The sequence below is a fragment of the Mandrillus leucophaeus genome, unplaced genomic scaffold, assembly GCF_000951045.1.
Source record: "Mandrillus leucophaeus isolate KB7577 unplaced genomic scaffold, Mleu.le_1.0 Scaffold226, whole genome shotgun sequence".
Classification (NCBI taxonomy): domain Eukaryota; kingdom Metazoa; phylum Chordata; class Mammalia; order Primates; family Cercopithecidae; genus Mandrillus; species Mandrillus leucophaeus.
Genome location: NW_012102321.1, coordinates 309,576 through 328,533, shown reverse-complemented (window position 1 = coordinate 328,533; position 18,958 = coordinate 309,576). Strand labels below are relative to the sequence as shown.

General features: G+C 38.3%; 1 protein-coding gene across 4 annotated transcripts in view; it reads left to right on the top strand.

The window, feature by feature from the left end:
• Positions 1-2,901: 2,901 nt before the first annotated feature.
• Positions 2,902-18,958, top strand: part of RC3H1 (ring finger and CCCH-type domains 1) — a 63,110-nt gene continuing 47,053 nt past the window's right edge. For all 4 annotated transcript variants that reach the window (XM_011981415.1, XM_011981417.1, XM_011981414.1 and 1 more), the window contains exons 1-5: positions 2,902-3,427; positions 10,968-11,088; positions 11,924-12,163; positions 12,673-12,848; positions 16,735-16,935. In XM_011981415.1, the coding sequence (XP_011836805.1) occupies positions 3,197-3,427; positions 10,968-11,088; positions 11,924-12,163; positions 12,673-12,848; positions 16,735-16,935 (969 nt within the window). In that variant the 5' untranslated portion in view covers positions 2,902-3,196. The remainder of the gene's footprint in view (positions 3,428-10,967; positions 11,089-11,923; positions 12,164-12,672; positions 12,849-16,734; positions 16,936-18,958) is intronic.

Below are 18,958 nucleotides of genomic sequence, written 5' to 3'. Positions count from 1 at the left end.
AGTTGTTACTCTTCCTAGTTGAGCGTTGAAGGAGATCATAGTGGACTGTGTGTGACTGGTGAGAATAATATCACAGGATAACTTTCAAAACAAAAAAGTGAGTCACCTCCTGCCCCTTCAGTGGCTTTACACTACTCTTCACATAGTAACCAAATACCACCATATAAGTTAGAAGATCCTGTGTTCTTTGGTCCTTGATGATTCTTTTTTTTTTGAGACTGAGTCTCGCTCTGTCGCCCAGGCTGGAGTGCAGTGGCGCAATCTCGGCTCACTTCAAGCTCTGCCTCCCAGGTTCATGCCATTCTCCTGCCTCAGCCTCCCAAGTAGCTGGGACTACAGGTGCCTGCCACCATGTCCGGCTAATTTTTTTGTATTTTTAGTAGAGATGGGGTTTCACTGTGTTAGCCAGGATGGTCTCAATTTCCTGACTTCATGATTTGCACACCTTGGCCTCCCAAAGTGCTGGGATTACACGTGTGAGCCACCGCGCCCAGCTGGTCCTTGCTAATTCTTTAGTGTCATCTCATACCTCTTGCTGTCTATTCTGTGTTTTGTTTGGTTTTGGTTTCACTGTTGTTTTTCTTTTTTTTAGCTCCCCATTTGTACTCTATTCTTTTTTTTTTTTTTGAAAAGGAGTTTTGCTCTTGTTTACCAGGCTGGAGTGCAGTGGCGCACCCTCTTGGCTCACCGCAACCTTCGTCTCCCAGGTTCAAGTGATTCTCCTGCCTCAGCCTCCCAAGTAGCTGAGATTACAGGCATTGTGCCACCATGCCTGGCCAATTTTGTATTGTTAGTAGAGACGGGATTTCTCCATGTTGGTCAGTCTGGTCTCAAACTCCTGACCTCAGGTGATCAGCCTGCCTCCGCCTCCCAAAGTGCTGGAGATTACAGGTGTGGGCCACCGTGCCTGGCCTCATCTGTACTATATTCTTTCTAGTCTCAGAATCTGTGGTTATGCTGTTTCTTTACCTAGAATCTATTTCACACATATTAAACATTATTCTTCCCTTAACTTTCATTCAGCAGTCATCTTCAAAATCTTTCCATAAATATCACTTAACTATACATCAGCTCTACCCTAATTTGGTCAGGTTGCCTCTGTTATATATGCTTGTATCTCCCTATACTTTACCTATATATCACTTACCATAACTTGCAATCATATATTTAGTTGTGTGATTGCTGTTAATATGTTTAGTGAAAGAAACAGTGCAAGCTCCATGTGGACTTAGAATGACTTATAATTTTTTATCCCTAGTACTGAACACATAGTAAAGACCAGTAAAACATTTTTGTGTCATCTAACTAAATTTAATTTTTCCTGGGAATGGAATAGTATTTCTTTTTGTTCTTTTTTCTTTTTTCTTTTTGTTTTTGAGATGGGGTCTTGCTTTGTCACCCAGGCTGGAGTGCAGTCACGTGTTCGTGGCTCAAGGCAGCCTCAAACTTCTGGGCTCAAGTGATCCTCCTACCTTAACCCTTAGCTTCCTGGGTCGCTGGGACCACAGGTGCATGCCACCACGCCTGGCTAATTTTTGTAGAGACAGGGTCTCCCTGTGTTACCTAGGCTGGTCTCAAACTCCTGGGCTCAAGCAATCCTCCCATCTCAGCCTCTCAAAGTGCTGGAATTATAGGCATGAGCCATCACACCCAGCCTGAAAAATTTGTATGAGTCTGTTGAGATTGTGGTATAAATACAGAGGAAACATATGTTTGTGTAAATTGTTTCTACTTTTAAAATATTCTTATGTTGTCAAAAGTTTTTTTTTGTTTTGAGATGGAGTCTCACTGTGTCGCCCAGGCAGGAGTGCAGTGGTGGATCTCGGCTCACCGCAACCTCCACCTCCTGGGTTCAAGCAGTTCTCCTCACTCAGCTTCCCGAGTAGCTGGGATTACAGCCACGCACCACCACGCTGGCTAATTTTTTATATTTTTGGTAGAGATGGGGTTTCACCATGTTGGCCAGTCTGATCTCGAACTCCTGACCTCAAGTGACCCACCCGCCTCAGCCTCCCAAAGTGCTGGGATTACAAACCTGAGACACCGTGCCTTGTCATCAAAAGTTATTTATGTCTTGGTCGTTAATTCTTCCCTCCCTCTACCCTCTTCCCCAACAAAGCTTTTTTTTTTTTCTTTTTTTTTTTTTTTTTTTCTGAGACTGAGTTTCGCTCTTGTTCCCCAGACTGGAGTGCAATGGCAGATCTCGGCTCACTGCAACCTCTGCCTCCTGGGTTCAAGTGATTCTCCCACCTCAGCCTCCTGAGTAGCTGGGATTACAGGCGCCTGCCACCACGCCTGGCTAATTTTTGTATTTTTAGTGGACATGGGGTTTCATCAGGTTGGCCAGGCTTGTCTCGAACTCCTGACCTCGAGGAATCTGCCCGCCTTGGCCTCCCAAATTGCTGGGATTACAGGCGTGAGCCACTGTACCCAGCCAAGATTAATTTTTAGATATATTTATTTTTTAAAAATTAGAGATTTAGCCGGGCATGGTGGCTCACACCTGTAATCCCAGCACTTTGGGATGCCGAGAGGGGAGGATCACCTGAGGTCAGGAGTTCGAGACCAGCCTGACCAACATGGAGAAACCCCCTTTCTACTAAAAATACAAAATTAGTCAGGCATGGTGACGCATGCCTGTAATCCTAGCTACTTGAGAGGCTGAGGCAGGATAATTGCTAGAACCCAGGAGATGGAGGTTGCACCATTGCACTCCAGCCTGGGCAACAAGAGTGAAATTCCATCTCAAAAAAAAAAAAAAAAATCAGGGACTTAGATAAACTTAAGAGACTGGGGTCCTGGATGGAACTTTATTACTACAAATCTCCTCTCAGGCAGGGGACTACTTCCCATCTCTAAAATGAGGGAATGGAACTAGATGTTTTATCATGGCTGTAATTCTGTAAAAGTGTAAAAAGATGGATTACAGTAATACAAATGTGGTATAAAAAGTTGTGAAATAAGACTGGACTTGTGGTTCTTTTTCAACAGTTTAATTGAAAAGAAAGACACTCAATTTTTTTCCTTTTTCTTTGTTTTCCAGGTTATATTTCACACTATGTGCTGACTGTATCTACAGAAGATATTTAAAAAAAAAAAAAAAGATAAACTTTTTTTCAAAGATTTTGATTCCAGTGGAATCTTTGCTTTAGATTTGCGTGTGTGTTTGTGTTCGTGAATTGTAACTCCAGAAGCAATGCCTGTACAAGCTCCACAATGGACGGATTTCCTCTCCTGCCCAATTTGCACTCAGACTTTCGACGAAACAATTCGAAAGCCCATCAGTTTGGGTTGTGGCCATACTGTCTGCAAGATGTGCCTGAATAAACTCCACCGCAAGGCTTGCCCATTTGACCAGACCACTATCAATACAGACATTGAGCTCCTCCCTGTGAACTCAGCATTGCTGCAGCTCGTGGGTGCTCAGGTAAGATGGGTGACTTTAATACTTTTAAATTTCTCTCTCTCTCTTTCTCTCTCTCTGTCTCTCTTTCTCTGTGTGTGTGTGTGTGTGTGTGTGTGTGTTGTGCATGTTTTTCTCCTGAGAGAAACCTGTTGAATTAAAATTGGGTAACATTGCCTTCTATTTAAATAGGTATAATTCTGTTTGGTACTGTAAATCCTTTATTTCAGCATGTTAGATTTATTGTGGTAGTCCAGTGCTTTTTAGTCATAGTACAGTAGCATCCATTTAATCTTGTCAGATATTCAATAAACCTAGCTATGCAGATCACTAGAGAAACCTAAGGCCGGGTGTGATGGCTCATGTCTGTAATCCCAGCACGTTGGGAGGCCAAGGCTGGTGGATCATTTGAGGTCAGGAGTTTGAGACCAGCCTGGCCAACATGGTGAAACCCTGTCCCTACTGCAAATACAAAAAAATGAGCTGGGTGTGGTGGTGTGTGCCTGTAATCCCAGCTACTTGGGAGGCCGAGGTACGAGAATCCCTTGAACCCAGGAGGCGGAGGTTGCAGTGAGCCAAGATCGCGCCACTGCACTCCAGCCTGGGTGACAGAGTGAGACCTTGTCTCAAAAAAAGGAAAGAAACCTAAGAAGTAAGTCATAAGGACCTTTTTTAACATTGAGAAAACTATTGTTCATAAAACCACTGCACTTTACTCAGTAGTGAAGGTGCAGCTGCTTCAGGCAGTTTTACTCAGTAGATATTAACTGAAATGAAAGATGAGAAAGGTGACAAAAACTATAGCACAACGTTTGGGAACCATTAGAACACACTTAATGCTTTATAGACTCAAAAATGGTTAAGATAGTAAATTTTATGTTATGTATATATTATCACAATAAAAAAGATTTCCTAAATTTTCCTTTCATCTAAAAGGAAAAAGAAAAAATAAATTTAAATTAGACTTTAAAATATATCATCACCAATTTGTCCTAGGAATGTAAGGTTGATTTAACATCTGCAAACCAATTAATGTAATTCACTATATCAGTAAAAGTTGCAAAATTGCACACATATGATCATCTCAACAGACACAGAAAAAGCATTTGGCAAAATCCAGTACCTTTTCATAATAAAAGCACTGAAACAACTAGGAAAAAAACTTCAACCCAAAGGACATGGATGAAAAACCCACAGCTAACATACTGAATGGCGAAAGACTAGAAGCTTTTTCTTTAAGATCAGGAACGAGTTAAGGATCTCTACTCTTAACTGTTTCTGTTGAACATCATACAGGACCTTCTAGTCAGGGCAATTAGGCAAGTAAATTAAACCAATGACATTCAGATAAGAAGTAAAAAATAAAAACAATCTCATTCACAGATGGCATGGTCTAATATATAGAAAATGTTAAGGAATCTACAAAGGAAAAGCTATTAGAAACAAAAAACTAGGCAAAGTTGCAGGATATAGGATGAATATATAAATATCAGTTGTCTGAAAAAGCAAAAGTGTTTCTAAGGTGTAAAAATGTGTTTACAGTGTTTCATAATTTCTTTCTTTCTTTTTTCTTTACTCTGTCATCCAGGCTGGAGTACAGTGGCATCATCTTGGCTCACTGCAATCTCCGCCTCTCAGGTTCAAGTGATTCTCGTGCTTCAGCCTCCCAAGTAGCTGGGATTACAGGTGTGTACCACCATGCCCAGCTAATTTTTGTATTTTTAGTAGAGACAGGGTTTCGCCACATTGACTATGCTGGTCTCAAACTCCTGGCCTCAAGTGATACACCTGTCTCGACTTCCCAGAGTACTGGGAATACAGGCATGAGCCACCATACCCAGCTAGTGTTGCATACTTTCATCCATGTAATACATTAATAGTAGTTTTCTTACACACATAAGAAAGACTTTCTGGCACATAGTAGGCCCTTAATGAAGATTTGTTAAATAAATAATATATATGTTGTATTTCTATATACTAGCAATGGACAATCTGAAAATAGAAATCAATTTCATCTACAAGAGCATTAAAAAAATATTAAGAATATATTTAACAAAAGAAATGTAAAATTAGGCTGGGTGCAGTGGCTCATGTCTGTAATCCCAATAGTTTGGGAGGCCGAGGCTAGCAGATCTCTTGAGGCCAGGAGTTCCAAGACCAGCCTGGCCAACAAGGTGAAACCCCATCTCTACCAAAAAAATACAAAAATTAGCCAGGCGTGAAGGTGCCCACCTGTAATCCCAGCTACTTAGGTGGCTGAGGCATGAGACTCGCTTGAACCCAGTAGGCAGAGGTTGCAGTGAGCTAAAAATCATGCTACTGCCCTCCAACCTGGGTAACAGAGTGACTCTGTCAAAAAAAAAAAAAAAAAAAGTAAAACTATATTTTGAAGACTACAGATCATTGTTTAAAAGAAACTTAAAACTTGAATAAACATTTACTCATATTAACTCAAAATGGATCAAAGGCTAAATATAAGAACTAAAACTACTAAACTCTTAGAAGAAAATATAGACGTAAGTCTTCATGACCATGGAGTAGGCAGTGGGTTTTTTTTAAGATATGACACCAAAAAGCACAAGGAACAAAAGAAAAAGATAAGTTGAACTTCATCAAAATTAAAAACTGTGTTTCAAAGATATGAACAATTGGCCGGACACAGTGGCTCACGTCTGTAATCCCAGCACTGTGGGAGGTCAAGATGGATGGATCGTTTGAGACCGGCCTAGGCAACATGGCAAAACCCCACCTCTACAGAAAATACAAAAAAAAAAAAAAAAAAAATTGCTGGGTATGGTGGCACATACCTGTAGTCCCACCTGTCTGTGAGGCTGAGGTAGGAGCATCACCGGAGCCCAAGAGGCCAAGATGGATGGATCATTTGAGACCCACCTAGGCAACATGGCAAAACCCCATCTCTACAGAAAATTAAAAAAAAAAAAAATTGCTGGATGTGGTGGCACATGCCTGTAGTCCCACCTATCTATGAGACTGAGGTGGGAGCATCACCTGAGCCTGATCACCCGATCGAGGCTGCAGTTGAGCCTCGATCACAGCACTACGCTCTAGCTTGGGCGACAGAATGAGACCGTATCTCAAAAACAACAGTGACAACAAAAAAAAAGATACCAACAAGAAAGCAAAATGAACAACCCACAGAATGTGAGAAAACAATTGTAAAATCCTATTTCTGATAAAGACTTACATGTAAAATATATAAGGAACTCGTAAACTCAGTGATAAAAAGACAACCCAATTTTTAAAATGGACAAAGAGCTGAACAATCACCTCGTCAAATAGATTATACAGATGGCAAATCAGCAAAATGAAAAGTAGCTGAGCAGTTTGTCTTTAAGTAATTGCAAATTAAAGCAAGTGAGAAACCACTACACATAAATTAGAATGACCAAAATCCAAAACATTAGCAACACCAAATGCTGGTGAGGATATGGAGCAACAAAAACTCTCATCCTTTTGGAAATGAAAAATGGGATAGCCACTTTGCAAGACAGTTTGGCATTTTCTTTACAAGCTTAACATAATAGGTATTTACCCAGTTAACTTGAAAATTTATGGCTACACAGAAACCTGCACATGACTATTTATAACAACTTTATTCATGATTGCCAAAAAATGGAAGCCGTTGAGATATCTTTTAATAGGTGAATGGATAAACAGTGGTATATCCATACAATGGAACATTGTATAAAATGAAGTAATAAAAAGACATAGCTGTCAAGTCACAAAAAGACATAGATACATCTCAATGTATATCATTGCTAAGTGAAAGATACCAGTATGAAAAGGCCACATACTGTATGATTCCAATTTTATGATATCTGTAAAAGGCAAAACCATAGCAACAATAGAAGTATCAGTGGTTGCCATGGATTCAGGAGTAGGGAGGGAGGATTGAATTGGTAAAACAGTATTTCTTAGGGCAGTAAAGCTGTTCTTTATGATTCTGTAATTGTGGCTATATGACACTGAATTTGCAAAAATTGTAGAATTTTACAAAGATTATGGAAACAATCTGAAGTATATGAAACAATTTCACTAAAGGGGTGGAGGAGAAAGAGGATTGTGTAAGATTAAAGATAGAGGAAGATATTATCTATAAGCAGTGTACTCTAGTCTTTTCCCACGGGGGTACGAATTCTGATACTGCTGTATATATAATACATATTAGAATTGAACAGTTAAGTAAATGAATGGCAAATGGTTGGAGCCAGTTTACGGATAAGCAAGGAGGAAGAGGTTAGAATGATTCATGTGGTAATGGATTAGAGTTGGAGGCATCAATATGAACTCATTTTTAGCTTGATATGGATACAGATAGTTATATACAGAAATAGATACGTGTATATCTCGGGTTATTACACTGACATATTTCCTTGCTCTGTCATCTAAGATGGCCTAGAAAGAACAGCACCCCAATAGCAATGTGTATACATAGCATTCATATCTTGGTTTCTAATACCATTCTCCAATAAAGGGAACCAGAGTTCCTTGGAGAAATGGCTAATTCTAAGACTGAGACAGGAAATACACAAAATGAGTCTGGAGTAGCTTGTAGCACTGGAAAGTATAGAGAAGTATTCAAAACACACACAGATACATACACAGAGTAATGGGGGCTATATCAAAGGCACACAGGAGCCAACTGAAAGAGCTCTCACTGGCCAAAGCTAAAACAGTTTGAACAACAAAATAAATGGAATTGGATTATAACCCAGGTATAAGATAAATATCCTTGAGTCTACATGATAAAATTAAATGATTGAATAAATAAATGGAAGAAAGAAACAAATCTCCCATGCAGAATTCCAAATTAATTACATAAATATTCTACTCTCAAGGATGGAGAGTGTGTGTGGGCTATGCGTAGTGACTCCTTCCAAAAAGTACAATTTGGAAGGTGGGAGATTATGGAACTTTATAGGGGAGAAACCTGGTAAACACTGACTAAACCAGCTGATCAAATTTAACATCAGCAGTAATAAGTCATGTTGGTGGTGTGTAGCTTTGATGTGCTGTGATAAAAATGGTAATTTCCCCCTATGATCTTCCAAAAATCCATAACCACAGTATACTCATGAGAAAAATGACAGATCTTAGATCCCAGTTTAGGGGCATTCTGCAACATACCAGACCAGTACTCAAAACTGTCAAGGTCATTAAAACAAGGAAAGTCTGAGAAAGCTGTCCAAGCCAAGAGGAGCTTAAAGAGACATGGAAGGGCCAGCGCAGTGGCTCACACCTGTAATCCCAGCGCTTTGGGAGGCTGAGTTGGGCAGATCACTTGAGGCCGGGAGTTGGAGACCAGCCTGGCCAACACAGTGAAATCCCATCCTACTAAAAATACACAAAATTAGCTGGGCATGGTGGCGCATGCCTATAATCCTAGCTACTCGGAAGGCTGAGGCATGAGAATCTCTTGAACCTGGTAGGTGGAAGTTGCAGTGAGCCGAGATTATGCCACTGTACTCCAGCCTGGGCGACAGAGTGATACTTTGTCTCAACTTAAAAAAAAAAAAAAGGGAGAGACATGGAGGGAGAGAGGGAGGCCAAGGTGGGTGGATGGCCTGAGCCCAGGAGTTTGAGGCCAGTCTGGACGATGTAGTGGGACCCCCATCTCTACAAAACAATGCAAAATTAGCTGGGTGTGGTGGCGTGTGCCTACAGTCCCAGCTACTCAGGAGTCTGAGGTGGGGGATCACTTGAACCTGGGAGGCAGAGGTTGCAGTGAGCCCAGATGCTGCCACTGCACTCCAGCCTGAGTGACAGAGCAAGACTCTATCTTTGAAGACTAACTGTAATACGGTATCCTGAATGGGATCCTGGAACTGAAAAAGAACATTAGTTGAAAACTAAGGATATCTGATTAACATATGGATTTTAGTTGTTAATTATGATATGTTGATATTGGCTCATTAATTTTAACAAATGTACCATACCAATGTAAGATGTTAATAATAGGGGAAACTGTTAGCTGGGCGTGGTTGCTCGCTCCTGTAGTCCCAGCTACTCGGGAGACTGAGGCAGAAGAATCACTTGAACCCAGGAGGCGGAGGTTGCAGTGAGCCAAGATGGTGCCACTGCACTCCAGCCTGGGTGACAGAGGGAGACTCCGTCTCAAAAATAATAATAATAATAATAGGGGAAACTGAATACAGGATAATGAGAATTCTGTGTACTATCTTTGCCACTTTTTTGTAAATCTAAAACTGTTCTACAAAATAAAGTTTACTAGGCAAAATGGGTAAAAGATCTGAATAGACATTCCTCCAGAGAAGATATACAAGTGGATAATAAGCATATGAAAGGATGGTCAACATCATTAGCTATCAGGGAAATACAAATCAAAACATAATGAAGTCAGAGAAAGGTAGATGGGAAGAAGAGATAATTATCAAAGAATACAAAGCTTCAGTTAGACCAGATAAATACTTTTAGTGATCTGTTGCACAGAATAGTGACTATAAATAGTAATACATTGTATGTTTCAAAATTGCTAAAAGAGTAGATTTTATTTAAAATCTACAAAAAAAAAAGTGAGGTGATGAATTTGTAAATTAACCTGCTTTAGTCATCTCATGTTGTAAACGTATCAATCAAAACGTCACGTTGTACCCCATAAATATTTGCAATTATTATTAATTTAAAATAAAATTTAGAAAAACCACAATGAATTACTACTTTCCACCCAACAGGATAGCTATAATAAAAAAGATAATAATAAGTAGAAGAATTATCTTTCTACATTAAATGTAGAAGAATTGGAACCCTTATACGCTCCTGGTAGGCATATAAAATGCTACTCTGCTTTTGGAAAATAGCTTGGCAGTTTTTCAAAAGGTTAAATACAGATTCCTAGGTATATACCAAAGAGAAACAAACACTTTTGTCCACAAAAACTTGTACACAGATGTTCATAGCAGCATTATTCATAATAGTCAAAAATAGTCTGTCAATTGATGATTGTATTAATAAAGTATGGTATATTTATACAATGGAATGTTATTCAGTGATGAAAATGAAGTACTGATACAACCTGGAAGACCTTTGAAAACATTGTTAAGTGAAAGAAGCAAGTCAGAAAAGACTATATATTGTGTTGATTTTGCTTGTATGAAATGTCCAGAATAGGCAAATCCATAGAAAATAGATTCATCTTTCCAAAGGTTGGTGGATGGTTGGGAAAAAATAAGGGGTGATTGTTAAAAGGGTACTGTGTTTCTTTTTGGGCTAATGAAAAGATTCTAAAGTTCATTGTGGTTATGTTTGCACAACTGTGAATATACTGAAAACCATGGAATTGTATATACTTTAAACCAGTCAGTTGTATAGTATGTGGATTATATCTTAATTAGGCTGTTAGAGAAACAAAACAAAGGAATGCAAAGATACATGTTAATAGGAAAGATCTTTTGAAAGAATTCAGTAAATTTAGTGGGTGTTTTGATGTTGCCAGTGTTAGCATTATGAGTGCATAAACTATGCTAAATAAAACATTTAATTAATGAATCGAGCACTCATACAGATCTTTTCTTTTGGCCTCCAGGTCCCTGAGCAGCAGCCTATTACTTTATGTAGTGGGGTTGAAGACACAAAGCATTATGAGGAAGCTAAGAAATGTGTAGAAGAATTAGCATTGTACTTAAAACCGCTCAGCAGTGCTAGAGGTAAGTTTGTTTTTGTTTCTTGTTTAGAGTAAAATTGCTTTTTTAAATACTCAGTACATAATCCTATATATTATAAGTCCTGAGGAATTCCCAAAAAACCTAACTAGAGGTAAATTTAATGCAATTATCCATACTAAGTGAATGTCTACTAAAGAAACTTGTTACCATAAAAATTGTGAGCTATTAAGCGAATGTTAATGAAATTTACCGATTGTAAACTAAACTCATTTTGTGCTAAATATCATTACACAAACCACAGCAAATAAAATAGTGAATTTTGAGTTTATGTGATGATGGAAACATTATTTGAATGATCATAAAAGCAAATGTAACTACTTACCTCGGAAGTGCTTTCCATCATTTGACAACTCTGAATGGTTTGCCTTCTATCCAGTTTTATATGCTATGGCGTATAGGCGGTATAATAAATATGGAAGTTGCCATTTTTGCACAGAAAGGGCTTGCTATTTAATTAGGAAAGGAAAATTAACCACTCTGAAATAATATACCAGAACTCTTAGGACCTCAAGATTTAGATTATAAACTAATTATCAATGTTGTCTAGTCCTTTTTTCTTTCTTCCTCTATGATAAAAATGAGTAATGGTATATTTAATGTCATAATGAATTTAAGTGCACATGAGATAACTCATGTATACATTTGTATACTTTAAAGATATATACATAAGTAAGCTTTACGTGTGTGGTTTTATTTGTTGTTTCTTTTAAATACTGTTATCTATTCACATACCCACAAGTTAACCCAACAGAAAAATTGCTCCTGGACTTTAAAATTACATTTTGAACCTAGGAATAACTTCTTTCCTCATTTAAAGGAGTGGGTCTGAACAGCACTACTCAGAGTGTTCTGAGTCGCCCAATGCAGAGGAAACTTGTGACTCTAGTCCACTGTCAACTAGTAGAAGAAGAAGGCAGGATTCGTGCTATGAGGGCAGCTCGATCTTTAGGTGAACGAACAGTTACAGAGCTCATTCTCCAGCACCAGAATCCTCAGCAACTCTCTTCCAATCTTTGGGCAGCAGTAAGAGCTAGAGGATGCCAGTTCCTTGGACCAGGTACATAATTAAGTTTTGGTATTTATTCTGCTGGTAGTTCTGAAATTATGATGTAGGAATTATAAGTGATGTACAAAGCCTAGTTCTTTGCAGTATTTTATTGTTACCAACTAATGTCTTGTTTGATGTTCATGGCTTGGGCAATTCCACATAACTTAGTGGACTTACTAAGTGAACTTAAAACTTTTCTCTTAGTGCCAAAAGTTGTTTCTTTTTTAAAGTTTTTAAATTTTTCCTTTTTTTCACACCTGTAGCAGGAAGTTCATTCATTTTGATAGAAGTTTTTCTTAAATGTATTAATCACTTATCTGTTTTCTTTATAAAATATATAGAATGTAATACAAAATTGCCCACAAAAATGGTGTAAAAGTGTGTTGCTGGTTAATCTTATTGTATTGCCAGTTAATTGAGTGAATAGCTGCAGAAATGATTAAATATTCCCCTTCTAATAAGTGGATTTATCTTATCTATGTACTTGATAAATTTTGGTTTTGCCCAACTTTCCCTAGCAATGCAGGAGGAAGCTTTAAAACTGGTTCTGCTGGCCTTAGAAGATGGTTCTGCTTTGTCAAGAAAAGTATTGGTTCTCTTTGTGGTGCAAAGGTTGGAGCCACGGTTTCCTCAAGCCTCTAAAACTAGCATTGGGCATGTTGTTCAGCTCCTTTATAGAGCCTCCTGTTTCAAGGTATGAACCTACATTAAAGCTCAGCTTGAAAGGAAGCATTGTTATTTCCCCAAACTTAAGTAGTAAAACTTTGAGTTTAATAAAGTTGCCTGTGTCTTTTCAGAAAATTTCAGCAATTTTTCTGTATTATTTTAAAGAATGTAGATGGTGTCTTATTATAGTTAAATCCTATTATATTGAATTTTTGTATGTTCGATATTGAACAACATAGATCAAATCAAGGTTTATAGATTTTTGTATTCGAAGAGACTAAGAAACTATGTCAATTTCTTACCAAGACTGTGCAGAATTGGTCTGAAGACAGAGTTATTGAAGCACAAATAAATTTTATTTATTTATTTTTATTTTTTTGAGACGAAGTCTTGCTGTCGCCCAGGCTGGAGTGTAGTGCACAATCTCTGCTCACTGCAGCCTCCACCTCCTGGGTTCAAGCGATTCTCCTGTCTCAGCCTCCTGAGCAGCTGGGATTACAGGTGCCCATCACCATGCCCGGCTAATTTTTGTGTTTTTAGTAGAGACGGAGTTTCACCATGTTGGCCAGGCTGGTCTCAAACTCCTGACCTCAGGTGATCTGCCCGCCTCAGCCTCCCAAAATGCTGGGATTACAAGCGTGAGCCACCGTGCCCAGCCAAATAAATTTTATTCAGAGATTTTCTCCTAGTGTAATTCCACATATACAGTAATGAAGTTCCATTTGCCATTTCAGTCTATATGGTAATGCTGGACATAGTCTCTTATCCCAAATTGAATAAGCACCGCCTCAAACATTGCTACTCACCATGTATCATTTATTGCTCATCCAGTATTATTTTTCTGACTTTTTTTTTGAGATGCAGTCTTGCTCTGTCACCCAGTCTGGATTACAGTGGTGTAGTCTTGGCTCACTGCATCCTCTGCCTTCTGGGTCAAGCAGTTCTCCTGCTTCCAGCCTTCTAAGTAGCTGGGATTACAGGTACCTGCCACCATACCTGGCTAATTTTTTTTTTTTAACTTTTAGTAAAGACAGGGTTTCACCATGTTGGCCAGGCTGGTCTTGAACTCCTGACCTCAGATGATCTGCCCACCTCGGTCTCCCAAAGTGCTGGGATTACAGGCATGACCCACCACACCCAGCCTATTTTCCTGACTTTTAAAAATCAAACTGTCTTGATTCTGACACAGCTTATAACCAGTACTTGAAAACCGTGTCTTTAAAAAAATTAATTCATTCATGCTAGCTGTAAGGAAATCCATTCTCAGATCACCACATTCTTGTCATCTGACACTCATAAACTAAAAAAATGCCACATTAGCTATCCTACTAAATTCTGTTCTCTCATCCTTTGAGAAGGAGGAAATGGTTTACAAAATTAGCAGAAGAGCATATAGATTTCATTTAAACAAAATTTTTAAAGCTCTAGCTAAATGCTGGTCTTATTCTGTGTCTTTGTGGAGTCAGACTATATGTTGAAAATGGGCCTCTATTTTCTATAGGTACCACTGAAGCTGTAAGAACCTCTAGCTAAAATTACTTTAACTGGTCCAGATTGTCTCTGAATAACTCACTCTTGTTGTAGTGGTTAGAGTAACATGATTTTACAGTGCAGTTCAGAATACATTCTGGAACGTCTGTCTGCTTCCATTGTTAATTGTTATCCATTAACAGCACCAGACAGATACAATATAGGAAGCTTTGGAAAGAAAACATTCAACCCTCCCCTGTAAAGAAGAATACGTGACTCAAAAAAACCCAGAATACCTAGGAAGTGAACCTCTCTGAACTCTAAAGCATTAACAGGAATATGGCCAGGCGCAGTAGCTCACACCTGTAATTCCAGCACTTTGGGAGGCTGAGGTGGGCAGATCATTTGAGTTCGAGACCAGCCTCGCCAACCTAGTGAAAAAACCTGTGTGTACTAAAAATAAAAAATAAAAAATAATTAGCCAGTTGTGGTGGCACACACCTGTAATCCCAGCTACTGGGGAGGGTGAGGCAGGAGAATTGCTTGAACCTGGGAGACAGAGGTTACAGTGAGCCAAGATCATGCCACTGCACTCTAGCCTGGGTGACGGAGCAAGACTCCACTTAAAAAAAAAAAAAATAGGAATAAAGAAAATTGGAAATTTGTAAAAAGCTGCTTTTTCACTCAGGTCATGATTATTTTCCTTGCAGGAATATGTATCCATACAGCTGTATTCTGGCTGTGTCCTTTTAGTGTCTCCTGTATTTCCATTGGAAAAGCCTTTTGAGCTGCAAGATAATTTGTTCTTTCTTAGTAGAATAAAGTTCTGAGACTTAGACATTTCATCTCTTGGAAATCCTTGATTGTTTTTAGTTAAAGATTGAGTGGTGAGAGCCAAGTTCAAGGAACCATTGTTACATATAGAAAGCATACTTTACATTTTAATGAGGTTCAGCATATATTGAGGGAGTGCTAAACATATGTATTTGGTCTTTTGACTTGCCTTTTAATAATGGCACAATATATTCAGTTTTTGTGACTGTAGTTCTTGATTTTTATCAATTTGGTCTTATATAGATGTTCCTAACAAAAAGTAAGTTAGACTTTCTTCCTTGTAATAAGAATAGAATGCATTTATTTATTTACTTGTTTTTTGAGCGATAGAGTCTTGCCGTGTTGCCCAGGCTGGCCTTCAACTCTTGGGCTTAAGCAATCCTTCCGCTCAGCCTCAGTAGCTGGACTACAGGCACATGCCACCACTCACATTAATTTTTTATCAGTGTGACTTAGAAGTCTTGATTACAATATTTTGTAGTTTCTTTGGTGAGAGGGAAAAAAACAGGAATTATATACAAGAAGAATATGAGTCCTTATGGCAATAAAAGGTTAACAAGGCAAAATGTGTTCTGAAATATGTTAGGGTAGAGGTTATCTTAAGCTAGACTTAATTATTTTGCTTTGATTTGTTAAGCATTTGGCCTAAATCCAACTTGACTCAGAATGTAAGTTATTGGGGTGATAACAGTACACCTACCTCAACAAGAGAAGTCAATGAGTTAATCCAGTACTATAATGGTTAATAATATAATTTAATATATTGGCTGGCACATGCCAGGTGCTCAAAACGTGGTAGCTATTTTTATTACTAAATGATATTATTTAATCATAATCATTATGATTATTCTAGTCTAGCATCTCACACTTTACACTTTCTGGTAGTAGCCCATCCCACAAAACTCCATGGAGAATTAAGCCAAGTACAAATTAAATCATTTTTAGAGTTAAACCAGCATCTGAAGCTCTGCAGTCATCAATCGCAACTAGCTCATTGTCAGGCAAGCCCAAGAGTCATAATCCACATTTATGGAGAAGAAACATATTGTTTTTCAGAATATATAATCGTATTAGTGTTTTTTTCTTTTAAAAAATGCATATACACACATACACACCTTAAACTGCATGTATATGTTAAAGTCTGTCAAATCGTTGGATTTCATTCCAGCACATACAGATTGACTATACAAAAATCAAAAATCCAAAACTTTTTGAACACCAACATGATGCTCACATGCTCATTGGAGCATTTCAGATTTTCAGAGTAAGGATATTCAAGTGGTTTAATGCAGATATTCCAAAATTTGAAAAAATCTGAAATCTGATAACACTTCTGACCCAGGCATTTTGGATAAGAGATTTTCAGCCTGTATTTATTCTTTCTGAAAGACCTATCTAGAAAATGTTGGCCTAAATCCAACTTGACTTAGAATGGGATGATAACAATATACCTACCTCAACAAGTTGAGGAGAAAATATTTTGCAGGCAAATGGTATATTCATTTAATCTTGTTGTTGCTGCTAAAATTGTTACGTTAAAAATTATGTGTTCATATAAAGCATAAATTAATTTTTTTGACTTCATTATGAGATTATTTGTGTCTTATTAGGTCACCAAACGTGATGAAGACTCTTCTTTGATGCAGCTGAAAGAAGAATTTAGAACCTATGAAGCTCTGCGGCGAGAACATGACTCCCAGATAGTGCAGATTGCTATGGAAGCAGGCTTACGAATTGCACCAGACCAATGGTCCTCTTTGCTTTATGGAGACCAGTCTCACAAATCTCATATGCAGTCCATTATTGACAAGGTAGAACCTTTTTTGTTCCTTACTTCTTGGACTAATCTTGGCCTTTTGGTAATTCATTTAACAAATGTATATTAAAGTGAATACTGTATAGCTTTTGTAAATTGTAGTTATAGCCAGTGTCATGTCATAACCAATCACATTATAATACCACTTTGTTCATATAAAGAGATGATTAGTTTATATTTTTAATTTTATTTATTTTATATTTTATTTTATTTTTACTAGAATCACAGAGATGATTGCCCACTCTAGAGACCACTCTACATTTAATTTAGAGAAATAGAGTCAAATAGTAAGAGTAACCTAAAAAAAAAAATAATGAACATTTACTAAAATTTTAGTATGTATCTAGTGGTTTTAAATAATTCATTTAATCCTCTCAACAGCCCTGTATTATCCATTTTAGACAAAGACAAAGGGAAGTTAATATGTTTTTCCAGCATCACATAGATGGTAAATGACAGAAGTGGATATGAACTTGGGCATTCTCACTGTAGAATACACTAACCTTTTACCAAACTATTCCCCCGCCCCGCTCCTTTTTTTTTTTTTTCTATTTCTAAAGATAGAATCCCTTGAATGGGTAATAAAGTGAGAATTGGGAAATACGTGTTTTAAATGCCTGGTGTAGGGTGGGCACAGTGGATTATGCCTGTAATCTCAGCACTTTGAGAGGCCAAGGTAGGAGGATTGCTTGAGGCCAGGGGTTCGGGCACAACCTGGGAAACATTGGGACACTCATCGCTACCAAAAAAAAAAAAACCATAGCCAGGTGTGGTGGTAGACACCTGTAGTCCCACCTAGTTGGGAGGCTGTGGTGGGAGAATCCTTGAGCTCAGGAGTTTGAGGGTGCAGTGAGCTATGTGAGACCCTATCTCTTTAGGGGGAAAAAAAGGTGGTACATAATTTTTAGTTACAATGTAGGTTGTTTGCTCTGTCCTGTAAGTCTTCTCTGGATACCTTTAACCAGACTTTACCTGCAACTCTTAGATTTGGACAGGAGCTTGTATCTGAAGTTTTGCAACTGATTTATAATTTATGGAAATGCTTAGTAATGATCTATTAAAGGAGTACCTTTCTACCTCTGAAGAGAAACTTGGTTTGCTTTTTTCTTTTTTTTTCGAGACGGAGTCTTGCTCTGTCACCCAGGCTGGAGTGCAGTGGCACTATCTCGGCTCACTGCAATCTCTGTCTCCCAGGTTCAAGCGATTCTCCTGCCTCAGCCTCCCAAGTAGCTGGGATTATAGGCACGCGCTACCACACCCAGCGAATTTTTTGTATCTTTAGTGAAGATGGGGATTCACCATGTTGGCCAGGCTGATCTCGAACTCCTGACCTCGTGATCTGCCCACCACAGCCTCCCAAAGTGCTAGGATTACAGGCGTGAGCCACTGTGCCTGGCCTGGCTTGCCTTTTATAAAGATTCTACAAGGTGGTTAATCTTCCTGTCTGAACTGAACTGGTAACTAGGTGTATATCCTACAATAATTTTCTCACATCACCCGCAGTGCTTTAAATTTAATATCCAGAGACCTTTGTACAACAAACTGGTAAACTTTGCGATGTGTGTGATATTTCATAGAGCAACAGAACTTTCTGTAATCATGAAAATGTTCTGTGTATGCACTGTCCAATATGGTGATCACTAGTCACACATGGCTATTAAGCACTTGAAATGTGACTTTTGCAACCGATGCACTGAAATTTTTATTTTATTTAATTAACTTAAATTTAAATAGCCACATATTGCTAAGGTTACCATATTGGATAATACAAAAGAGAATTTATTAAAAGTGATGAGAAAAGCACTAATTCTAGTAAATTAATGGAGAGAGAAACAGGAATTAACAATTCACAAAGATGACTCATCAATATATCTAACTGATGGGAGGCTGAATTGAGAGAGGTCTCACATTTGAAGAATGTGACAGCAGAGGCAATACAGTACACAATGTGCCAAGCTCTAGATGCAGAGAAGTAGAGAATTTATTTAGGTAGCAAGTAATCTAATCTGCCCAGAGTG